At 39.9% G+C, this 25,662-nt stretch overlaps 1 protein-coding gene across 1 annotated transcript in view; it reads right to left on the bottom strand.

Annotated features, from left to right (window-relative positions):
• Positions 1-478: 478 nt before the first annotated feature.
• SNAP91 (synaptosome associated protein 91) overlaps positions 479-25,662 on the bottom strand; it is a 68,186-nt gene continuing 43,002 nt past the window's right edge. The window contains exons 17-30 of the mRNA XM_051613387.1: positions 20,817-20,924; positions 20,070-20,327; positions 19,786-19,863; positions 19,611-19,682; positions 19,042-19,125; positions 18,079-18,162; positions 12,482-12,619; positions 11,057-11,206; positions 9,889-9,919; positions 8,570-8,681; positions 5,457-5,540; positions 5,279-5,383; positions 3,169-3,269; positions 479-1,892 (exon numbers count right to left, since the gene is read on the bottom strand). Coding sequence (XP_051469347.1) covers positions 3,177-3,269; positions 5,279-5,383; positions 5,457-5,540; positions 8,570-8,681; positions 9,889-9,919; positions 11,057-11,206; positions 12,482-12,619; positions 18,079-18,162; positions 19,042-19,125; positions 19,611-19,682; positions 19,786-19,863; positions 20,070-20,327; positions 20,817-20,924 — 1,397 coding nt within the window. The 3' untranslated portion in view covers positions 479-1,892; positions 3,169-3,176. The remainder of the gene's footprint in view (positions 1,893-3,168; positions 3,270-5,278; positions 5,384-5,456; positions 5,541-8,569; positions 8,682-9,888; positions 9,920-11,056; positions 11,207-12,481; positions 12,620-18,078; positions 18,163-19,041; positions 19,126-19,610; positions 19,683-19,785; positions 19,864-20,069; positions 20,328-20,816; positions 20,925-25,662) is intronic.

Raw genomic sequence — 25,662 nt, 5'->3', positions numbered from 1 at the left:
CTTGTTATTAAGTCAAGGTAGTCTCTAGGTTAGTCACCTCATACCAGGAAAACTTTAATGTACTAAACTGTTTGAAACGTCTCCTCCTCCTTTCATTCTGCCACAGGAGAAACCACAGTACAAGGAATTTCTGTAGCATCAGAGCTGTGTGAGCTCTCTGTAACATGTTGAATGACACCTTGCAGGAAAGAAACCAGGACTAGCATTATGCTCTTTTACAGTTCCAATATTATTCTAGTTTAAGGAGATAATGAGCTTTAACGACGCTTTCCGAGGTGTTACAGGTCAAACTAGAGAATTCTCCTCTCCCCCCTTTCCTTGTAGATTCATATGGATCTCTCCTGTACTGCTTACAGATCAGCAAAAGTGATTACCATGTGCAGCAGACTCAGCAGTGTCAGGACCTAGACATTTTTTCCCCTCTCAAATTCTATTATTGTGCTCAACATCTCAAAAATCATGAACTGGCAACACAGTATTTAGTTTGATCAAGGTGTTTATTGCATCTCAGAGGGCACACATGCACTGGGGTTTTTTGTTTTTGTTTTAAACTGAAATACAAAGAAGAGCCATTTTGAAATCAGCTTTTTATAGAACTCTCCCATTATACTGTGTGTTATCCCCACAGCAAATTCAGATACAACCACTTTTAATGGTACCATACATTGATTAAATAGTTCATTTGAAAGACTTTAGGTGAGTATCTTTCCAACCCGATATGCTTTTACAGAGAACTGCCAAGCCACTTGTAACACTGATCAACAGTGACCTCATTGAAGAGTCAAGATCTTACAACAAGCCATCAGCAGAAACAGTATGAGAACAAATAAAAAAAAAATGAAAAGAAACACAGTTTGTACAGTAAAGGGCGTGGATCTCTGGATCAGAATTAAATCTCATCACCAATAGTACAAAAGCTACTCACAGCGCATTCGGGGCAATGGAGAAAAGCCTAAGGCATACACAGGGAAGCACGAAATTAAGAGATGTACATAAGAACTGAACAGAGATGAGTAACATCACTTGTCATGTTTTGACTACAGATATATCCAAGAGTGCTCTTGTAGTTGAAATCCCTTAATGCCAGCACAACTATAGTAGTTTTTCCAACTACATGGAGAGAAATTGACCCTTTACTTCTTTTCAGTGCATTGAGCAAGAACGGATAGATATGCCAATTTTAAAATGCAAACAACTTAAATCATTAAAATAGATTTTAAAAGAAAAAGAGCAATAAATATGGTATTCTTTCAGATATGGTTTTTCATTCTTGGTAAATCATCAAAAAAAGTATTTGCTATGGTAGTTTACCTTTATATTACTTTGAATTATCTTAACATATACAGTGCCACAAAAATAAAACATTTTTTCACGACAATTGAGATTCCTGTGACTGGGAAAAGAAAAAAAAAAGTATTCCACACAATTTCATACATATTTTCCTTACTATCTGGTATTATCACACTATGTTTCATGACAGATAAAGGAGAAATTGAGTCCTAGGGAAATTTTAGGTGTCCTCAAAAAGTTATATACATGGAAACCTTCAAAAACCACAGACATCGCTCCAAATGGCTCACCAAACAACAGCTGCATAATCTGCCCCTGTGGGATAGGTTCAGAAAAGCACTAGAAGGCATCAGAAACATACATCCATTGTTTAAATTGTAAAACACAAATAACCCAAGTACACAAATTTCGAGAGAGTAGGGATAACAGCTAAGGTAGTACACATTCCTAATGTTCACTTTCACAGCTGTGCTACACGTTTCAGGAGGAAGAAAAGTCTGAGTAAGCGCTGGGTTTGGTACTGGTGGCTCATTTTCAAACTCTGAGCATCCATTTGTAGACTCCAAACTCAAGTTTTTATCATCCAGTCAGAAAAACTGCAGCTGTGAATACAGGAAAGTATTAGATGAAAACCACAATAATGAGCTAGATATAGCACATTCTAGAAAGAGCACCAAATCTGCTCATCACTTCACACCTCACAGGAGTTATCAGCATTTAGTGAAGCAGCAGTTTTCCCACAGACAGTTATGAATCTGTCTACTATAAACCCAAGCCAACAGCAGTGGACCCCAGCAATGAAAGTGCATCTCCACTCCTGGACATCTCCACCAAGAGCCAGGCACAACTCCCAAGGATGGAATTTGGAGAAGGTGGAAGAGGGATTGCGTGGTGCTTGCTAAGAACAGCCTGATCCCATCCACTGCTGCTAACTCCAGTGCAGAGGGGGCTTAGAACAAGTCTTAGAATTAAGCTATAGAAAGATAACGAACTTCTGAAGAAGGCTCAAAAGGTATGTAATGATTGTCCCCTCCTCATCTGGAAAATTATTCTAGTCTTAATTATAAAATGCCTACCTTACTTCTGCATCATTATTTTTAAATTGGCTTAAGTGTTCAATTCAATCTGATGCTTCTACTTGGCAGCTGTTACATCCTTCTCCAAAACCTTCACCTTTATGTTTCTGCCTTTTTTTCCTTCATTCTGCAGTACTGGTTTTTTGCTTCTCCTCCACTTTCCCTTTATATTTAGTCCCTCCTTTCCTACTGTTGTTCTACATGGCACTGCTCAGGACCTCATGCCTTAGCATTCAGAAAAGCAGTGCCTTGAAAACTTGTACAGTGGGGAAAAACATGAGCTGGCAACAGTTAAGAGATGCAAAGAATCTTCCCTTGGTGATCAGGATACAGAAGTTTTTCCTCTTTTGATCCCTTTACACTTAAAATACCAAATCAGTTTCTACACCCACAAGAGTGGGACAAACCTCTTCAGCAGTGTTTTGCTCCTAGTATTTGTACTCTTATGATTCTATTTATTTCAGTATTGACTTCAGGGAGTGGAGGGGGAGCAGGGAGGGAAATAAACATAAACCCTTGGACTGAAAGGAAACAAGGCAAAAATTGAAGCTACAGATTGAAAATAACTTTTCCTGGTTAGTCACTTTTGGAAAAAAATACCTAGCCAAAAGTCAGCTTTCAGGCTAAAATTGTCTGGGCAGAGAACTGAGTTTTCGATTTAAAACACCACATTTTCAGTGTATGTTTCTACCTACCTCCACAGCAACAATTTTATCAGTCATATTCAATCTACTGGCCTAATCAACACCACCTGTGTGCCAGACACAGCATTAACATGCTCAGGCAGGCAGCCACAGAATACCTTATCGTTTACAAGAAATCCTTGATGTTAAGATCCGCTAATGGGTCCTTTGTTGGAGGTTTCTTGGGACTCTGAGTAGCAGGAGTTGGGCTTGGAGAAAGCTAACAGACACCAGCCAGGAAGGCAGAAAAAAACAAAGCAGACAAGGATACACAAGCATTAGGCAGATACAAGCTGGTTCTCACACAAGCACATTGCAAGCATACCAAGTTCTCATTTATCCTCAAGTTCAGTGTGTTGCCACTTTGCTCAAGCATTGTTTAGACTCCATCCTTACTACAGGGTTAACTATGTTTGGCTGGTTTAGTGGATAAGGCTATAGACACTGCATATTCTAATTAGCACAGCTTCAAATCACTTCAAATCAGTCTCCCTGTAAGACAGCATGGTGGTAGGGGTCATCAACCCAGACAGAAGTTAAGCAATTGTTAGATGTTAAACACTGTGGTGCAGAACAAGCGGAGTGCAGGCTGCAGAGTCCACCTGAAAATCCCAGAGACTGCCATTCAAGTGCAAGTTGATCTACATTGGTAAGGTAAATGAGAGTCCAAAGTATACTGGAGATGTGACTATATTATATGTGGTTCCTCCTCTGCTAAGTATTAAAAAAACATCAGTTGTTCCACATAAACCATCAGTTTTTCAAGTTCCCCGCAACTCTTCTCACTAGGGAGCTGGATGGTTCTCCTACCCTGTCCTTACTCCTCCCCAGCTCTACCTTACTCAGGGCATTAAAGGTATTTCACATGTAGCCCTGGCACCTTGACGACTGTCCCTCTGAGATACAAAATGTTGGTGTCTTCCATAATATTAATCTAACTAATATAAGTGCAGAGACAGTTTAAGGTGGGCGGAAAAGCACAGAACAAGGGACCTGGCTTGGTTTCAAGTGTTACAAGTCTGATTTCAGAGGTACAGCACCAACTTCCATCTCCCACCTTATTTGAATTACAAAATATACTTCTGACTTACAAAGAAACAGAAACTACAGTGAAGTCATTCCCTGCCTCTCATCTATACAGGCCCTTCTTTTCAGAGTTATTACAAACCAAATTCTTTGGAAATATAGTGTGGAACAGGTACTATGGCTTATATTGCATCACCAGTGGCTATGAGCTGAAAGCTCTGCAGCAGTGGGCAGCATCCTGCACTTCCAACCTTACAGCTTCAAGTCAGAGTCCATAGGAAACTACAAAAAGCAGCAAATACCACCCAGTTCAAGAGGAAGGATGGCATGTCTCCATTCACTCAACCTATTTCATCATTAACTACTCCATTAGATTTTCTTCATCATATTAGAGAAAGGACTCATCTCCTTGGCAATGAGTCATCTGTGACACAACGTTTCTTGGTTATTGTTCATTAGCACAGAATCAAGAGTATCTTTGGCTTAGGTGGCCCAACTTGTGTCCCCTTTACATCTAAATATGTGAATGTTATGATGTCAGACTAGGTAAATACATTTTTAAAACATGAAGAATGAAGCAGTGTCATTTATCTCCCATTTATCTCTAATGTAAGTTAGAAGAAAAACTTAATAGTATTGAAATTTGCTGTGAAAAGTGTGCATCCTGAGCACTCCAATGTTATATACAGTGTGGTAATTCACACTTGAATGCAGCTGTTTTGCACCAAAAAAAACCCAGCAAGCTACCAGCCTGAAACAGATAAAGTTGTATGTACTGAGAAACAGCTGTCAACCAAGAACTGGAGACCTTAACTTATACAAAGCAGAAGGTTGGTTTTCTGAGGAATCTCTTGGTGGGCTGGGAGGAAAGATGCTGACTGCAGCTCTAGTAGATTTTTACAAGCTCTGTTCAGAGCTTGTAAAAGTGCCCACTTTGACCTTTACTTAAATATCCTCCCAAAACAGGTCTTGGATGTAGGTAGCTGCTGGAGACTTGAGCCTGTTCTGTTGGTCTCATACAAGGGAACTGAAAAAAATCAAGGTAGTTCATGTGATCTGTTCCAAGTCAGGCAGCTGATACTAGAAGAAAAGCTATTTACAGACCTACAGGTAGAACTGAACTGAAATAATGCACACATAGAAGCTACCTTCTACAGAAATGGAGAGCAATTTCACATCCATCCATCTAGCATGAACACTTACCTGTACACCAGGGCCAGTGGCAGCTCCAAATGGTGGCCTCATCATAGGCTGCCCGTACATAACTGGCTGTTGGGGCATCATGGGCACACCTGTACCTGCTGGGGGCTGGCAATGGACACAGAGTCAGAGTCAGAACGGTGGGTGAAGAAAGGAGAGCAGGGTAATAAAAGGGACTCACCATCCCAAATGCTGCTCCTGGTTGCGGGACAGGTGGAGTACCCCCTGTGGCAGGAACAGCACTTGCTGGAGGCACAGCTCCTGTCTAAATGGGTTTTTTTGGGGGAAAAAAAGAATAAAAAAAATTAAAAAATGCAAGAATCTCTGTCACACCAACTATCTGGAAACTGCACAAGAGTGTCCAGCATTCTCAAAGTTGTTCTGGAAAGCAGGACTGCAGGATAGTATCTAACCTCAAAACCACAATGCTTTAAGGAAAAGTGTTGAATGAGTCTTTGCACTGATCCTGAGCTTGCTTTTTCATAAAAATGCAAGGGTGACAGACTCCAGGCTCTTCATGAATGGAGTCAACTTACTAAGTACAATTCAAAATAGGCCCAAGAAAACACATACTTTCCTCCTCCTACATAGTATAAGAAAGCATCCCAATTTCATAACTGATAGCCAACACACTGCAGCACTTGCTATAGCACTGTATTTTAGTAAAAGCTTAAGCAGATTGTAAAGATAAGAGAAATAAGTTCCATAATTAGCTTTCAATTAAAAAAGAAAGTATTTTTATGCAGTGACATTCATTTAAGAATAAATTCACACACTGAAGCCACAATCACAGCCATTACATACTATAGTATGGAGAGTTTATCTTATGTTTCTCATTCATATGCTTAACTTCTTATGATTTTCATTCAAATAACAAGACAAAAAAAGGGGATCTCTCACTAGTATTCAGAAAGAGAGAACTCTTAGTTTAGTAGTCTGATTGGATATACAGCATAACAACATCTTTGAACAAGGGCACCCCACTCATCCAGCAGAACCTACACATCATCCCTTTTGGTTCCCTTGTCTGTAACTTCCCATACAGTCTCCTTACAGCCTTGAAAACATCCAAGTCTCTCCTTTTCACAGACCTATATACAATCCAAACTATGAATAACTCTGAAGAGAGGCAGAAAGCATTCAAGGAAATTGATTTGAAAATGGTAGTAGGATTTTTAGGAATCTCATTAGTGCTACTTGTATGGCCTAAGTATATTGGCACAATTTCTCAAGCTATTACAGAAGCTGCAGGGTCATGCCTGAGCCTCCACAACCTACCTCCTGCCTTGAGTCAGCTACATCCCACTGCACTTGGAGAGCAGCTGGCACTTGCAGCTCAAAATACACTGCATCTCTGGAGATATGTTGGATAAGTCTGCTTCTGTGAATGCTGCATTTAATGCCCTTGGTTAATCCTTGCTTCCAAACTAGAATTTGCCAGTTTCTTAGGAAACTGGAGACAAGTTGGGGTATCCTGTTCCAGATTCATTATTCAAATACCCTGCAGTTTCTGGCTAATATTAATTATGAACATCTTCTCCAGTCTGAAAGCTTTCTGGGGAGCATTTCAATTAAAAGCTGGCCTGTGCTAGCAGCACAGCTGTCCCCAAACTAAAACTAACACCTAGGCACTCAGGTATGGAAAGCAAGGAATAGGAAGACACGGATTAATGACATCCTATGCAGTGATCTGGCTGCAGCCACAGGAACACAATGCAGCTCAAAATCCAGTTAGGCAGATGCCAAGAAAAAGGCCACACAAACTAAATCTGCTTTTGCCTCAAAATATTAGGTCACTCCAGGGAATGGGCTTTTACAAAATTTTGCCAGTTTTAATCCAGAAGGCAAAAGGACAGAAGGAAGGGAAGAAGTGAACAAAAGTTTGTGGTTCAACAGTGATGTGAAGGCAAGCTTCTCTTTGGTCTCCACATTTATATTTTCCTGCAGATCTAGTTTTCTTTGGTTTCAAAAATTACTTAAGTGCATGATTTTTAAGAAATGTATATAGAGAATCCATGTTTCATGAAATGCTACCAAAACTGCCCAGCTTTCCAGAAAAGCTAATTACTTATCAGATGGTAAAGCCATTGCAAGTTCAGACTAATGTTACAGAAGTTAGAAATGTCAGGTAGTACAAGTCATCAGATAGTTCACATCCAAGTAAAGCAAAGACAGTTTGAAGCCCTTATTTTCAAGCTTACAGCACAGAAATGGTTCATCACTACTACCATATTCAACACCTTGCCTGAGAATGGTCTGCAGAGACAGTGCAAATAGAACCATGTTAGGTAGCTTTTTGCTAGTTTTAAGCCAGTGGTAATAACTGTAGTGCAGGTGAGGTGCTGTTAGTATCTTCGTGTTAAGTAAGTACAATAAGAGATCATAAAAAAATCACTTACACTGTACAGTACTGCCCAGCCTTTCTATTAAGAAAAAAAGTTGATGTTACAACTTATACATCCAATGAAGTACCAAGTTCAGGGAATTCTTGTATCTTCCATAAGGTTAAAGAACAAGCTGGAACATGCTTAAAAGTCACTTTAACATTTGGCTGTGGCAGCAGAGAACTGAGTTGGTCATGCTCCCCTCAACAATCCTTTCCTTCTCTTCCCAACTCGACTTTTTCCAAATGGAAATGTTTTAAGCCCTGTGTGACTTCAGTGAGATGAGGTATGACCCCTCTTCAGATTACTCTTGTAACTTACTCACAATCAAGTTGCTCTTGCACCAAATTTAGATTTCTAGTTCAATTCAACCTTCTGTCACAGTGCATTCTGAAATATTTTACATGACAATCCTAACTCTTCCAGCAGACTCCTGTATGCTGCTAAGCAAGCTACCCACTTCTTATCTAACATCTATCACCTGATCAGTATAAATACTGTGTAGACTTTTTATCTACTTCAATCAAGAAAGCTTGAAAAAAAAAATATTTTCTCTCCTTCCAGTACTTCAGCTTTGGATCTATACTGTTGTCTTTTGGACCATCGACCTGGGCTTGGTTCTGGCAAGACCTATACAGATAACCACACACTTGGCAATGTCCACAGGTACTAAGTGCACAGGTAGAGTAACCATTTTGATACATATGCTAGTGTATTGTCATTGACCTGAAGTCAATTATTTATGTCAGCTGTAAATCTGTCTTAAAAATGTGACTTGAAATAATCATATCATTGATATAGAAGCAAACCCTTTAGCTGCAGTAGACAGGAGTGCCTACCAGTCTGTTTGCACAGTCTCATAAAATATTGAGGTTCCAATACCAGCGGTATCAATAGATTAACCACCTACCAATGGAGCACCTGGGACACCACCAGTTGACCATGTTGCAGGTGCTACTTTTGGCTGCCAGTTGGCTCCTCCTGTTAACTTTTTCTCTCCAGCATTCCACTGAAGGTCTCCCCTAATAGAGAGGGAGAGAGACAGAGCTATTATTTGATGCTATCACAATGAGAGGAAAAAGCAGTTGCAGTACACATGAACAGTAGGCTTGCAGCTACATTAGTTGATGGTGTATGCAGTTTAAGTTATTAACAGAAAGATACACTTTTAGTGCCACTCAGTTTCAAAGGTTGTTAGCAGTAGACATCAGTGCACTCTATGCTCAAGTCAGTTACATGGTTATGGCCTTTGTGGTGAGAATTAAAGAGAGATTTTATTTAGTATTGACTGAAGGTAACATATTATTGCATATACCCTTGCAAGTAGAAGAGGGACTGCTACTGCCTATTCTACTGGGGCCAGGCAGTAGAGCTGCCTGCTAGAAGTCTTTGAAAGGTCATTTCATTGCTGGAAATCTTGCTCAGACAGCTGAAGGAGGAAAGCATTCAGTTCTGAAAAAAGTTGATAGATACAAGAGAAACAAATCATTCATAGAATAAAAGGGTTGCTGCAAAACCATATTTTGCTAGAGGCTGCTCTAACCAGAATAGGATACACCATTTGAATGAAGTAGATTGGATGGAGCTAAATTTTCGGGATAAACTTCATTATGTGTTTATACACATCCCTCCTATTATCTCCACAGGGGCACAAAACATTCTGGAGTACATACATCATAAACTGGTCTTGCATACAGAGGAAGACTCAGCACAGAAATAAGCAATCAGTTAGATTAAGAAGCTACATTAAAAAATAAACAGAATGCTGTAAATGTTTCCTCTTGCAAAAAGAAGCTTTTCACTGCATGGAATGAATTTCTTTATTATTTTACAAGTATTCCAAAGCCTACATGATAAGCACATCCAGCATCTGTAAAAAGATAACACAACTATTACATATTAGCCTAACTACTAAGGAGAGCTATACAATATATTATCTGGACTATTTGTTCATTTTAAGTTCTTTGCAAATGAGCTGTCCTATAGGAAGACAGCAATTTACAGAAAAAAATTCAATGACTCTGATTAAAGCCAGGAAGTTTAAAAGCTATGTCAGGCATATTTAACCTTAATTATTTAGTGAACCTGTATTTAATAAAATACTTTTTCCAGAATTTTTTATTAACTGATACTTTTGGGAAGAGGGAGCACGTAACTAATTTATTTATTCCTAATAATAAATAAAATAGATGAAAGAATCAAAACCCTCTTTTGTTTTCTTAAACTTACTTTTTTGAAGTGGTACCAGAAATTCCAAGATCTGAAAATTGTAAGAAAGAAAGAAAAAAAGAAGTCGTACTTAGTAAATTAAAGCACGTCAAAGTAACAGCTCAACCTTCACTGCAGAAGGGCTCATACAGAGTAATAAAGTTTTGGCTGTTTGCATTCAGACAGCATCAGAAGACTGGCCATATCTACCCCTTTTTCAGCACAGACTTTTGAGGAACCCTGCAGGTGTCTTATACTTAAGGAAGCCATTTTTGCTCCATAAGCATCTGAATGTTACCTGGAAGTTCTGCACTGTTATCTGCTCTACCTTATGTAGGAACTCCAAGTAGTTTCCTTAATTATTCTTTGGAAGAAGTTTTAAGCTAAAAGTTTTAAAGAATACTCTTCTCAAATGAGCAATACAAGTCCTGTAAGTCACAAATCATTAGGTTTGATTTTCTTCCCCAAACTTGGATATACCAAGTCATTTGCAGAAGAGGTTTAAAGGGATTTAAGAGCCCTGCTGGCTTCCAAGCATGACAGTTTCCCCACACACCTAACAGAACAACATGCATCACAAGATCAGTTATATCTTTGATGTGGTGTGTTTAGATACACTGACAATATTCCATTTATACAATCCTCTTAAGTACAACTTCAGTAGTATTACACTTTAGCCTAGGTGGGCCTCTGTTAGGGCCTCTGGTGGGGGCTGCAGCTACTGATCTCTGTTATAAAGTCTTTAGCCCTTTTCCTGCTACAGGAAAGAGAACTTCGTTTTAGCTTAGCATTTCAAGAATGTATTTTGGGAAGTTCACCATCTGAGAGAAACTCTGCTCTTGGCTATTACACACTCCTCACACCCTGCTGCTGCTACTCCTCGCATTAAGCAGGAAGTCAATTACTTGTGTCCACCAGCTCTTCTGCTTAAATTCTACAGTGACATCAGATGCTTTGGACAGCTTTCACTTTTCTGTTATTACACAGCTGCACATCCATTAACAGTCTGATGAGACGTTCACACGTTGACTCATATCGTGAGCACAAAGAGAAAGTTACATACCCAGACATCCCCTAATCTCTGCAGGGAGAAAAACCACTTGCAAGCTAAAACAGACAGATATTTGGCTCCATGGACAAGTATCATAGCTGCATGCCACATGAGTTAAAAACAAAGTTTGTCACTTACTGCCTACTAAGTTTGCAAGAGACGAATCAAGATCACTTCCAAGGCCTTTGCTTGCTGCAGAAGCAGGGACTGTTGCTGTGGCTGAAGGTGCTGCAGACTGGCCTGAAGGAACCATAGTTGGCATAAGAAGATCACCTAAGCCATCAAACACTGGAAGTGAAAGGAAAATGGGTTAGAACAGCAGCTGTGCTAAGAAAAACACTACCTGCTGTTGCTCTGACAAATGTAGCACAGACAACCACGTCACAAGTGTTACCAAAACACCACTTGACATTAAAAGTAATGCCAACAAGGGCATGCATGTCATTCTACTAGACACTGAATGTACAGTAATCCTGAAAGAGCTATACTGATGAGAACTAATATGAGAGGACATGCCTAAAAGGGTTTTAGCTGGAGAATTAAATCTACACAGGTAAAGCACCACTTCCACACAACACTTCTCTTACAGCCCTCCTTAGAGAGGTGTCAGATGCACACACATTTGTTAGGAGATATTCATTTAAGGGTTTTAAAAATGAACATCTTGCAGCAAACACCAGCCAGAATTACTGTGGCAAAGCAGTCTTATACCTTGACATCTTATGAAAACAGGACTGAATGTCTCAAGATATTACTACTATTCACTTGCAAGCAGCAGGGATTCAGGAAAACCTACTAATACCTTATGAGATCAGAAGGAACCAGAACCATCCACAATGACAGAGCTAACCTCCTTAGCCCGGTCATAAAACTCAGAAGTTCATTTTTTAGATCCCTTGAAGTCAAACTGCCTGGTACAACTCATGCCAGAGTTCTATCTTCTGATCTGTATTTGAGGAACATGCTAACATTACGTCAACAGGAAGGGGTAGCATGTACACTGGCAAGCAACCAAATAACCAAGCAGCAGTGCTTCTTCAACCTTTTTTTTCTTGTACAGTTGCAGAACTCACCAATTTTAAGTTTGTAGCAAGGACCCAGCATGGAAAATATAGAATGGAAGAGATACAAACAGAATGATAGCAGTGACAGAAGTTTAAGCTTATAGTCAGGCCAAGAACACTACCTCAGTCTTTGGTTTGTGTGCCTTCAGGTGCCAAGCAAGCTCAGGAATAGCTTCAGCAGCAGCAGCAAGAGGACTTGCCTATATACTTGGTTTACAGAACAGTGTTTTCCTCATGTAACTCCTAATTCATGCAATGAAGCACATGCAAGGATGATGTTCACACTAGTGGTTTTTTTACTGACATGGTAAAATAAAAACTGGGTACAAAGAGCTCCTGAGCACACACCAGCCTAAACACCACCCTGAGCTGTTCCAGTAGAAAGAGAACCAGGAAATCACTGATGCTGCTTGTATTCAGAGCCCAAATATGGTATAATTAACTCACCGAAGACACAGAACTCACTAGAAAATTCACAGGAAGAAACACTGTGGCTCACCTGATGCATCAAACGAACTGCCAGTTGTTGGAGCTGATGTCCCAAAAGCTGCATCAAAGTTAGGCTGTAGTAAGCCGGTTTGAGCTGGAGTGACTGGGGATGGTGATGGAGAAGGAGCAATAAAAGAACCTCCAAAGCCTTGAAAAAGCCACATAAGAGAGAAGTGGACATTAGAGTCAGTCCTGGTCTGTGTTTAACAAAAGCTCAAACTACAGAAGGCAGAATGACAGAGACAATTCTTAGTAGACCACTGTAAATAATTTAGTACTTACTACACGAGCATCCTTGGTATGCCAGGTGTGACCCAGGGAATTTAAGTTCTTCTGAGAGTCACCAATAAAAACTGCAATGTTTGTTATTTAGATTTCTGCAGAGGCAGACCAACAGAGCAGAGAACACAATTCTTCCAGTACTACATACTATTATTCTAGGCAAGTAATCTCATAGGTAGAATGCAACAAACAACTTCAGAAACAAACTACTTTAGCAGTGTTTCACTAATCCAGTTTAGCCTCTCTCACCATCTTAAAACATCTATCTCCCTCGTCAAGATGTCTTCAAGCTGCTGCCTCACTCCCCTTGCCCATGCCAAAGCAGGATCAACAGCACCCACCAATGAACTACTTGCAGGCTGGAGAATCTCCATGATTAAGCTTAATGTATATATTATCAATCCTACATTTATACAATAAACCCTACTCATGGAGATTCTCTAGCCTACAAGGAATGCACTCCCATGCTTGACTATTCTTAAAATCCATCCCTTGCACCCTGTAAAACTTGATCTCTCTTGCAATTTAAGCTTATTTGCATTATCTACAGACTCTGGAAACTGATTAAATATGCAAAGACTGTCAAAACAGTAATATAAATCACACTTTCCCAAGTCTCTTTAGTCTACAAACCATTCCTCTTAAATGTCTTCTTGACATTCATGTCCAAGACCTCTATACTACATTTTCAGTCTCTCAACCTTGTTTTTTCCCAGCTGCCCTTGCACAGGAAGGATCAGAGGTGAGCTCAGTGCTCCAGCTGTGAATATACAAATACAGCAGAAAGAACACTCTTCACAACAGGCAGGCTGTACTTTTTTTCCCTCTGCATCAGAGTAGGAAGCATACTATTTTGCCACAGCTAACTAAAAGACAGTGATGAGACAGCACCTTTAGTTCCTTCTCAGGGAGTGCCCTGCTTACAGCCTTCTGTCCCTATTTGTCCAGCTAATCACTGCTGCCCATGTACAGATTTACTAATTTACATTTTTACATATTTACATAATTTACAGATTTACTAATTTCAAATTTCTCCCCTAGATAATATTCTCCAATTTGTAGAGACCATTTTAAGTCAGATTCTCATCCAAAGTAAATACAGATCTTTTAACATGAGTGAAATCTGAAAAATGAAGCCTGCTACTCCAAAAGTCACATTGTTGAAATAAAGTACCAAATACAACCTGTCAATTTAGAAGGTATCATCTATTTACATCAAACCTTTATCACTACTTTGTCTTTTTACTGAGATTACTCGTTTAAGCAGTCAACTAATGCCCTTCTTTCTCTTCTTTCTTCAGCTTTCTTTAGTTAACAGGTCAGTGGGAAAGTCAGCTGTTTAAAAATGGGAAAATAGATAAACTTCTGAAGATTTTCTACCCAGTTTTTTTAATCCAAACTGCTTTTCACGGTAACAGGAAATACTGATTACAGGACATTATGCAGACATCTTACAAATAGTGAAAACAGCACATTTCCCAGCTATGAAATCAAGTATCTGCCAGATGTTTAACTATGAGACAGGCTAGAGCTCAACGTAAGGACTTGTGCTCAAATTGTGAGCATTAACTGTATCAATGTCCTAGTTTGAGCCAGGATGAAGTCAGATCTCAGACACTCTTCCTAAAAACTTTGCTTTCTCAGATAACAAAGTTAAGACTAAACACCAAATACTTAACAAATGTTGAAAGAGCAAGAGAAATTTATGCATACACACTTAATGCAAGCATGACTTATTTACACATCGGACACGGTATTTCAGAAGAGAAAACCTCAGCAGGAAAAGGAGAGTGATGTACCGTCACGGGGTCCTGGGCACCCTGACTTACATGAACCAAATACCTTGGCCCTAGACAGAGCTGGGAGAGGACAGCAAACCTGATCACAGACTACAGGTCCAGGAGAACACAACCTGATTAGAAACACCTCACAAACTATGCCCTTCAGCTGAAGCTTGCCAGATTGCAGGCAATGTCTGAAAATGCTCAGATCATAACTTAAACTGGTTCCTTCAGATGCTACTGATCAAGGGCAGTGGCTGGAGTAAGGGAAGCACAGCATCCAACCATATTTAACTGGAATTTCTCACCCACCCTGCCTTCTTTTCCTATGCACTTCCAAGAAGAACCTGGCTAGCCTTCTTGATATCCTCCAGTGAGGTAGTTTGGACACCTATAAGGCCTTCCTTTTGCCTTCTCTTCTTAAGGCTGAATGGACCTAGTTCTCAGCCTGTCCTCAAATGTCATGTGCACCAGTCACCATCTTGGTGGCCCTTCACTGAATTCACTCTGGTATGACTTGATCACTCACAGTCCCCTGGATTACCTACACACAGCAATATTGCCCTTCCAGCACATACTATGGTGGTTAAAGTTGCCCATGAGTGCCAAAGCCTGTAATAGTGAGGCCTTCTCCAGCTGCCTAAAAAAGGCTGCTTCTGCTGCCTCTTCTTGATCAGGTGGTCTGTAGCAGACACCTACTGTAACATCATCAGTGCTGGGTTGCCCTCTGATCTTTAGCTACAAACTCTCTCTAGTTCATCACCTGTCCTAAGGTAAAAGATTCATGTCTCCAACTACCTGCAAACAAGTACTCATCTCCAAAGAATCAGACCAGAAGCAGGTTGACAAGATACAGAAATAATAAAGGCAGCTGACTGCAGCAATTCCTAAAGCACTGGAGCCATCTAAAGACCCTGTGCTCAGCTAGATCCTTTCCATTTCCTGAGTCAAAACAAAAAGCTTCCATCAGGGCATGGCACAACATCCATTCATAAGATTCTGTTTAGAAAGTTATGTAAGTTTTTGCAAAGCCCCACTAAGTGTGTTTCTCCAAGTACAGAAGAGTGTCCTTTGCATGATGACTGGTCTTAGTCCCACAGCTTTTAGCTTCTTGTGCAATTTAACAGCAACACCAGGCAGAGATGCTGTAAAAATACTTTAAACAGATTTAAGTTCCTACTTGTCTAAAACTTGAACAAGACCCAGGGTGAGTCAGGAGAAACAGCAGCAACACAGTTACTGAGATGTGTTGTCTGGACATCCCCAGCTGCCTGATTCTGAGGTTGCCTTTACTTACACAGTCACGGAAGACTCCTTAAAAGAACATGCTATTAGAGTACACAGTGGGATATACATGCACACAGTTTAATTGCATAGGAAGATCTAGAACGGAAAATGACAGAAGGGACTGTCATACTCAGCACAGTTCTAGTCTTGTCTGCAGAGCTTTGCAGAGTATGAAAAAAATTCCACCGCATTTCCTAAGTCAGACATGAAGAGATGAGCAACTTATTTGACAGCAAAAGACTTAAGACAATGATGCATAGGAGGTACACTGGAACATTATGCACATAAACACTTAGTACAACCAAACATTCATAAACCATGAAGGACAAGCCTTTAGTCACCATATAAAATCTGGACAATCTTAAATTTAAAACTGGATTACACTGCAGGCTATACATCTGCCATTAGCTAGGGTAAACAACTGCTTAGCAATATGTTGTGATGTTTACAGACTCTGTATCTGCCAGAGATTCAAATTTACTTGGAGCCCTTTTGAATACATGTATCAACAAAATTAACATCACCTGTTTACCCCAACTGCTTCAGGTCTGCTTGAGTGTTTAGATTCAGGTTTAAATTTAATGTGACTCATCAGAGAGCATACTGTTGAAGCTTAAGCCATCTGGAACATAATTCCCACTGGAATTCAAGCTTAGTTACAGATAAGGACATAAAATATTTTGTATTGATGTTTGCATAAGCAGGATTAGCTTCATCTCAACTGTATCTTTGCCGTCAGTTCTCAAGTAACATAACCACAAAGAACTGGTATGTTTCAGAAGCTACTAGTTAAAGCATGACCTCTGGCCTTAAGATATCTGTAGGCTAACTAATACAAAGACCTACTGAAGCAATATTAAACCAAAATGTGGTCTTCTCCCTTAAAATCCTGAAGCTACCTGTATGAAAGCTTGAGCATGCATTTATGCATTACATCCTACTTTAAGCAGCTGGCTTGCCAGCACTGGAACAGATTTTGAACAGACATATACATCATTATTCTCCAAACTAGCCTTCCCACAGGACAACTAGGCAATGCCCACACTTGGAGCAGGTACTAGTAAAAGTGTCCTCTTCTGAGATGGCTTCAAGAACCCACCTGTTATCAACTCACAGCACTTGGACCAGATTAAATACTGAGGTATCTCACTTAGGTATTTCTCATACAATGGAGCATCTCTCACAAGCATATAAAGGCAAAACATACACAAGGTTGGACTTCTGATACAGTGCAAGTTGGCATGAGAGACCTGCAAACACACAGCAGCTATCAGGGCCCACCACCCCTGGAGTGGCTGGCAGTTGCATAAAGGGCAGACTGTCACTCCAGCTCAAAATGAAAGCCACAACAGTACAACATGAAACCAACAATCATCTTTGCAGTCCCTCAAGGATAACTTACCAACCAATTCTACTGACAAATTCATCTTTTGGAAACACAGTGGAAACTAAACCAAGTCTTTTCTGAAACCAGAAGTGCATTAGTTCCCTTTAAACCTGAGGAAGACATGCTAGGATCTTTTTCTCTATGAACTTCAAACTGGAATGGGGAGGAGTCACAACTGTTTACCAAATCACTAGAGCTACTACAATACATGGTATAGAAATAATTTTGGAGAATAGTACAAACAGAATTTGGCTGAAGCTGCTTATCTGTAGGATGCAGACTATAACAATACTGTTAACTCAATCTTTAAAATAAGCGTGACAGTGATGCCACATTAGCCCTAGTAGAGACCTCATCTCACCTAGTATAAGGACAGGTTCTCTCACTTCTATGCCCCTGTGCTCAGAAAAGATGTCATCACCACACTCTCCTTGGCTAAATGAAAGACTGCTACCAAGTCATTCATTCAAGCTCTTAACATTAGTGCATAACCTGTCTCAAATCAACCAACAAACGAACAATTAGCAGTAAGAAAGCAGCACAGCCTGCACTACTGCTTAAGTACTGCTACAGTCAGCCACTGAAACTTTATGTATAGACTCCTATTCTGTGAAGAGTAGAGAAAATAAGGCTTCTGTTGGAGGCAGGAAGAGGACATGAAGAGGATAATCTAATAAGTTAACTTGTACTTCAGTACAGTGCCTCCATTATTTATCACTGTAGTTTTCATTTGTCTGAAGTACTAAGAAAGCTTATGAACAAGAATTCCATTCCATTGCAAAACTCTACTTACACCCAAGGAACAGAAAATTCAAAGACCATTTATTAGTTTTTCCTTTAAATAATGAGTTTTTAGAAGTCCTTCATTACCAGCAAGCAGGTCTGCAGAAGCTGAGGAACCAGAAGCAGCCTGGGTCACGGGCTGGGATTCGGAAGCACTACTTCCAAAAGCATCTAAAGAGAATTCCAGAGAGCATGAAGAAAATATAAGAGTTCAATATTAAATGCATCAACTAATGACTTACAGTAAACAATAAATGACAAACTGATAACCACTTCATTCATCAGAAGAAGAAAATCAAAGTGCTTGGCCATCTTTATTGTAGAGCAGTACCATGGATGCAAAGTTTAGGTGGAAAAAACGAGGTGCAACAAACCAGCACTTGAAATAAATCTCTTTTTTCTTTTCATTGGGCCTCTTCTCTGAAAACTCATTCAAATCACAGCATTCCAGATGAGAGGGTTAAGCCCTTTGGAGATGAATGTATCGGGTGAGAGACTGGAGTAATTCCAGCCAGAACCTACTGACTCACATTAAGTCTTTTTAGAGAATATTTCACTAATGCCTGAAAATTCACTACTTCTAAGCAGCATTCATTTTCTACAATACTCCTAGAGTTGGTTGAGTCCATCCTAATTTCCACCTCATCTAATTCCAACAAAGATACTGTAATCCAGATACCCAGTTTGAGACAAGCCACCCACAAAACTTCAGCTGCTCTGAGAAAAACAGGACTGAGGGAAAACAACATGATCACAGAGACTTAAAAAGAAGAAAATAACAGAACAGGCTTTCATTGGACTTCTGAGGAGGAGCCATACATGCACTGACTGAAGACAGAATGGCAAGTGTCAGGACAACAAAATGACCACACTGTCAGCTCATTTGCAGTTCGTTATTGCACAATATGAAGAAATGGACATGCCAGAGTCAGCCAGAATGCCACAGAGAAAAAGCTGTGAGAAGGGGAAACCCACAGCTTTAGCAAAGCGCAAAGGTAATTGAAATGAAGTGATTCAACTCTGAAGTGGTGAGGAAAGCAAAATACCCACCACCAAATAGGTCAATCACACCTGAAGAATCCACCTTTGCTGGAGAGGCAGTGGGTAGAGGAGAAGGGGCTGCAAATGCATCCACTGCAGTAAGCATAGGATAAATAATATTTAGTATCAGCAAGGCAACAATGATAGCTAAATATTTCAAAGCCACATGGGCTCCACCAGTTAGAACCACAGGATCGGTAAATTCAGGTAAGAGTCTTCAGAACTGCAAACAGAAAGGGTTACATTTCTCACACAACAACTGAAAACCATAGTACTTTAAAGGAAGCATTCTTTACTAAGACTTTTCTTATGCTTAAGAGGAGGATTTACTCTCTCAATAACCACATTACTTACTCAACTCCAGTGCCAACCACTTTACGGTATCTATCTTCGGCAGCTGCTATTCTGGTGACCAAAGCATTATCAAACCCATAACTTAGCATTTCAGCTTAAAAAACGTTAATTGGCAACAAGCCCTTTTTTTATTTTTCCTTTTTTTTTTTACTCAAGAGAAAAAAAAACAGAAACAAAACGACCACCTTAAGTCTGTAGGATGGCCTGTGAAGACAACCACTCACCAGATAAGAGATCAGCAGTGAGAGAACTCTCAGGCACAGGAGAAGCTCCAGGTGGAGGGGATGAAAAAGCATCTTTCAGAAATGAAAGAAAAAATGAGCATAAGTATCACTCAAGTCAGTTTATACTACTACACAGCATCAAAGCAGCAGAGTATTGGAAGAATTTTTTCTTTACCTGTACCAAAGAGATCTATGCTAGGAGTAGCATCTGGTTTAGGTGCTGCAGGTACATCAGGAACAGACTCAAATAAATCTAAGGCCAAGAACACAACACGTCTTTAACTCATTTTGAAAGGCAGGACTGAAAGCAGAACCTTCAAGTTTTGCACAGCGTGTTCGAAGTTAACAGGCTCTCTGGTTTGAAAGCCTAGCACACAGCATGCACGCAACAACAATTTGTTTGTTCTGCACTCCTGACAGATCAATCCACCAGAACCAAAGAGTTAAAAACAAAATTACCACCAAAGATATCTAGAGCAGGAGGAGCGGAGGTGGTGGCGGTAGCAGAAGTGGTGGCAGTAGTGGTAGTGGCAGTAGCCGTAGTTGCAGTAGCAGCAGCAGCAACAGCAGCAGCTGGAGAAGGAGTTGTTGCAGGAACTGGAGTGGCTGCACTAGTTGTAGGGGTAACTACAGGAACAGCAGTCTCTGTTGGCTTCATAGCAAAGAGGTCCAGCTCAGGAGCAGCCTCTGCACTACCTTCGGATGGGGCAAAGGGGTCTTGTAAAAAGGAGAGGGGAAATATATGTGTATGCATACTTAGGATCAGTGAGGGAGGAAGTCAAGAACAAAGCAACTACAGGCAATGCACATACTGCAAACACGCACACACAGAGGAGGCTCCTCTAACATCTAGCCTAGTCCTCCACACGTTACTTATGTTTTTCCAAAATAAAGACTATCTGAAAGGCTGAGTAGTCTAGTTACTAAAGGGCAGAACTTTCAAAGGCTAAGAAAGACAGGAAATACGACGAAAGAATATCCAATTTTAAGAGGTCACAGCTTACAGAACTCAGCACTGCCAGAATCATTTATTAGCAACACTGACTAAGCACAAAGAACAGGCAGTTTTGTTAAGCATGCTCTTCAGTCTAAGTTTTGTTTTGACCAATTGCAAACACTATGGAAATTTCAGAAAAACACACTGCCATATAGTTTAAAAAACAAAACACAGCAAAACAGAAAACTGTCTAATGACATAAAACCCACCATTTCCTGAACATGCATCAAGAGCTGCTGCTACAGGGGTTGGGGTAGCTGGTGCTGCTGCCCCTTCAGCTGCTGCAGGGGCTTCCCCAGGAGAAGCTGCAAAGGCATCTTGGGTGCAGTTTAAGAACAGAAATTAAAAAGAAAAAGGATAAAGAGAAGAAAAATATAGTAAAAGAACCAAGTTAAATTGCACAGGTAGATCCCCTTATACAACATGAATGTTGTTACTCTGACAGCAAGACAAGTCATGCAGTGCAAAACGCTTTGTCTCCCCCAACCCCACATGAGCAGGTTCTGGACAAGGTTTGAAGATGGAGCTTCTTGGATTGCCCATAGGAAGTACAGTACGTGTAAAAGAAGACTTTATTCTCATTGTATAAGGGTTCAGAGCAGCATGCTCATGTACTACCCAAAATTAACTAATGAATAAAGAGCAGAGGTATGGCAGTAAGTTGGTGTTAATAAAGATATTAAAAAACTTGCATGCTCAAAGCCCCGTAATACATGGGATTAATCTCCAAATCTGAATTTATTTGCATAGTGCTTTGCAAGCTTAAGCACTGTTATAAATAACAATCCAGTTATATTGGCAGAGATTCTAGCTTTCGAGCCAAGTCAGTCACGCAACACCTGAGAAACTGAACTTAAGTAGCTAACAGTATTCCAATTGGATCTTTCTGAGGCCATGACTTGATGCATAGGTTGTATTTACTCATTGTGCTTCTGACAGATGAAGAATATTCACCTTAACTACTGGTCAGCCACAGTTTGTGTCTCCTTCTCTGAGGATCACCTCCAGGCCAGCCAGTCAAGCCAGAGAAAACAAACATTTTTGGCTTTTGGAATTACTTGCTGATGAGTTTGCTCTAACTGGTTTTTTGTTTGCCACTTGTTAAGTGGTATGTTTAAATTTCAAGCTCTGAGCTTTTACAGCACTATTCCTAGGCTTAAACCACCATCTGTAGCTCTTAATTCCATGAAGTAGTCCTAATGGACACTGCCATTTGGACTATTCTCAAAGGTAAGCATTTTCTTCACAAGAAGATTGCACAATTAAGATAAAAATACTTCAAGACACTCACAGATGTTCATTTCTACTGCTACAGGGTTAGCAAGTTATGAAAAAAAAAAAAATAATCTGTTGGGGAATATTGCAACTGCACTGTCAAGCCAGTACAGGGAAAAGCTTAACATGCTTTACTTGAGTGCCAATTTTAAAATGAACACAACAATTTTAAAAACAAGTCTGTGCCAGTTAATCTAAAAAGCTCAAAAGAACATGCATTGAAACTTCAACTGAAGCTAGAAAAGCCAATTAGTCTTGTACAATAGAATTAAAATGAGTTAGTAGCAAAAAAGGCCTGCTATTAAGCCATTTCAAATATAATTCTATTTTTTCCTGTAACACAGTTCAACAACAAAACTGGATGGCAGTTGTCCAAGTCAAAAAAAAAAAAATCATAATTAGTCAACTGTCACAGTATTGTATGTATAACCAGACACTGGCATACATCACACAGAAGATATTTAACACAGAACTGGACTGAAGAGTTTTGAATTGTAGTACATGAAGGTAACCTATATGTATGGTTGTGTGTGTTAGGTTTTGCTCTACAGAGTCAGTTTTCAGATGGAAGGTCATGCTGGGTTCTCTCCAAAGAGCACTCTTCTATCCACCCAAGTTTGTAGGCCAACACCACAGAAGTTGATCAACACTACTTAGAACTATTTCTCAGCATGAAAGCTGCACTCATATGAAGTGGGATTCCAGAATACACAGAATTAGTCACAAGTTCTATGTCAGGACTACCTCAGCCTCAGAGTAACACTTACTGCTGCCCAGACAAGGGTCCAGAACTGGACACAGTACTCCAGGTGGGGTCTCAGGAGAACAAAGTAGGGAAGGGAGAATCACCTCCCTCAATCTGCTGGTCATACTACTTTTGATAATGCTTATCAGTTTCTTTGAAGAAACTACTGCACCTGCACAGATGCCCTCTTCTAAAACTAGTGAAAAAATAAAAATGTGACTGTTTATTTTCCTTTTTGTTTCTCCACAGTAGCCCTACATTTGTATACCCAGCATTAAGGTCTCCCTTTAAAGCAGTTACTATACTTACTCAATGTATTCCTTACATTTGTGCATTTCCTGCTTCAAAAGTGAATCTAGCTTTTGACTTCTAGAATCAAGAAGCACATGATCCTCACTTGGGTTTACAGACAGCTTGGATACTTAAAGAGATGTTACTGCAATCTTTGCAAGTTCACACTGAATGGAACACCTAATAGAAGTGACAGGTATGTATCATGTACTGTGTAACAAAACATTATCTAAAAACAGTTCTTATTGAAATTATGTGCAAATAAGGGGGCATTTTAAAATTCCAAAATACTGAAGTAGTACTTCAATACATCTTGTTTGCTGCTAAATAAGTGTTCTTAAAGAGTGAACTGTTTAAATTTCATAATTTCAGGCTTAATTTAATGCCATGACATCAATACATGACAAAAGTTACTCACACATGATGATAAAGCTGACTTATAATAATTTAATGGATTATGCAACATGTGAAAAAAGTCACAAGTATAGGAAATATCACAGAACTGAAGTGGACAGGTGAAAATATTTTTTTATGTTTCCATGTTTTTTCCCCTCTTCAGTCACCCTTCATTACTATTTTATTGTGAAGAACAAGTTAACTAGAAATACTCCACTAGGCTCCGTGCTAGAAGAGAATAATAAGAATTATGGGTTTTTTTGGTTGTAGTGTGTGGGGTTTTTTGGCTTTTTTTTTGCTGTTGTTGTTGTTTTGTGGGGTTTTGTTTTGTTTTAAATGAGCACGAGTTTGCTATACCAGCACATTCCAGAATAAGGGACACTCATTAGCCCTCAAGTGCCAAGAAGTCGTGATCACTTTGCCTTTAGTTTCATTGAACAGGAAACCATAGAACCATAGAATGGTTTGGGTTGGAAGGGACCTAGAAGATCATCTAGTTTGAATCCCCCCACAAGGGCAAGGACACCTTCCACTGGACCATAGTTCTGCTCATCATCTGAACACCTGATAACTGACATTCGCAGTGTCTGCCATAACTTATTTGCACAACCACGCAACAGAACATAACTCAAGAGCACATCACTGGCATCCAAAAATACTATGCTCAAATTCTATTCCTGACATACATGGCATTTAAAGATATTTTGCCCTCCTTCTAGCTTTACATTTCTCCCCCTCAGGAATTATTCCAGTTGTACTTTGAAAACAGCCTCCTCTTGTTTCTCTTAGTAACAAGCTAAGGAATTCTTCAAGTTGGCCCAGGTAACTGGAAGTTTGCCCATTAATCAGAATGAATTCTTCAAAAAAGCTATACTGGATAAATCCTGCATTTCTCATGTGCTTTCCAAGACCATATCAGACACGAAGACATAATGCAGAGCTGCTCTTCCTCTAAAAGACAGAGCTCAGTCACATGCAGCATGCAGTCTCCTATCAGCTAAAGTACCAGCAATATATTGCAAGAAAATAACATCAACAGTTATTCCTGCAAAGTCTCCAATTCTGCTTCTTCCATCAACTTTGCTCCCTTTTTCCACCAGCTTTCAGCTTCCTTTCCCTGCCCAGCCACTCCCTGCAGACTCTGAATTCCTTCTCCTGAGATCATTGCTCCTGTACCTCCCCTACTGTACCTCACTAGAAGGAACTAAAAACTGTCAAGCTGCAAAAAAGGTAAGGTGACCCTGAAGTCTGTATCTCTAGCAGACCTCAAAGGTCAAATACCTACTTAAGATGAAATGTTAAGCCTAGCACCAGAAAAGATAGAAAGCAACACTGTCTGCCCAAAACCTACCACTACTTGCACTGTACAGTCTTAGAAGTAACCAAGAACGCTAGTATGAGACATCACCTACAGCAGAGGCTTTAGGAAAACAAAACAAAACCAAACCAAAAAACCCCGTGAGTAGAGAAATGGAAGTTCAATATGGACTTCAGGAGCTTTAAAGGATCAGGCCTGTGGGTGCCTTGAAGGCACTGCAAAGTACCTTCACTGCTGGGTGTGTTCAGAGATTTTTCTTCTTGATAGTTAGAGGTTTTCAAATCCAGAAACTTGATGCTATTGTAAATAATACAACCTCACTTCTTCCTGAAGTGTTCCAGGAAAGAGTTAGTATTCCACTAATATACAAACCATTGGAGATTTATAGTGTTCGAGCAACAAATTACATCCTCTTTAGAAGAAAACATCAAGTTGCAGAAGTATGGGCACTGCAGAAGTAAAAATCCTTCCCACATTACATGATGAATGCAATTCCACTTCTTAACATGTGCCACTAAGTAACCTAGTGATCAGTTAAATCTCTAGAAACTAAAGTCATTCAGCTCTTTGCCACTGTATAAACATGGAAGTAGATACACAGTTTGGTAGCAGCCACTTTTCTGGGCACAGAATAGTGGAAAATGGTATTAAAAATAAGGCTACATCTTGCTGCTGTAGTACTAACAGAACAAGAGATGGGCAGGTGGTTTTCTAATCCTGTTGCAACTTTACAGTGATTTGTAGTCATTTAACTATGTTGTTGGTTTTTTTAATAATTTATCTACGCTAAATAAATAATGCAATTTGAAAGTGCTGTATCCCAGACTGGCTCAATCCCCATGTCTACACACCAGAAGTTACACACACTAAGCATCTGCAGGGGTCTAAATGAGCACAGACCTTGGCTTCTGCAACAGCCTTCTCAGAGTAGCCAACATCAGACTCTCCTGCTCCTAGTGGTGTCCAGAACTGCTGCCCATGACCATTTAAAAATTGCTTTCAAACTGCTTCACTTTGCCTATTCTCCATC

This window comes from Apus apus, chromosome 3, assembly GCF_020740795.1.
Source record: "Apus apus isolate bApuApu2 chromosome 3, bApuApu2.pri.cur, whole genome shotgun sequence".
Classification (NCBI taxonomy): Eukaryota; Metazoa; Chordata; class Aves; order Apodiformes; family Apodidae; genus Apus; species Apus apus.
Note: the sequence above shows the minus strand (reverse complement) of the source record. Positions and strands in the feature narration are given on the sequence as shown.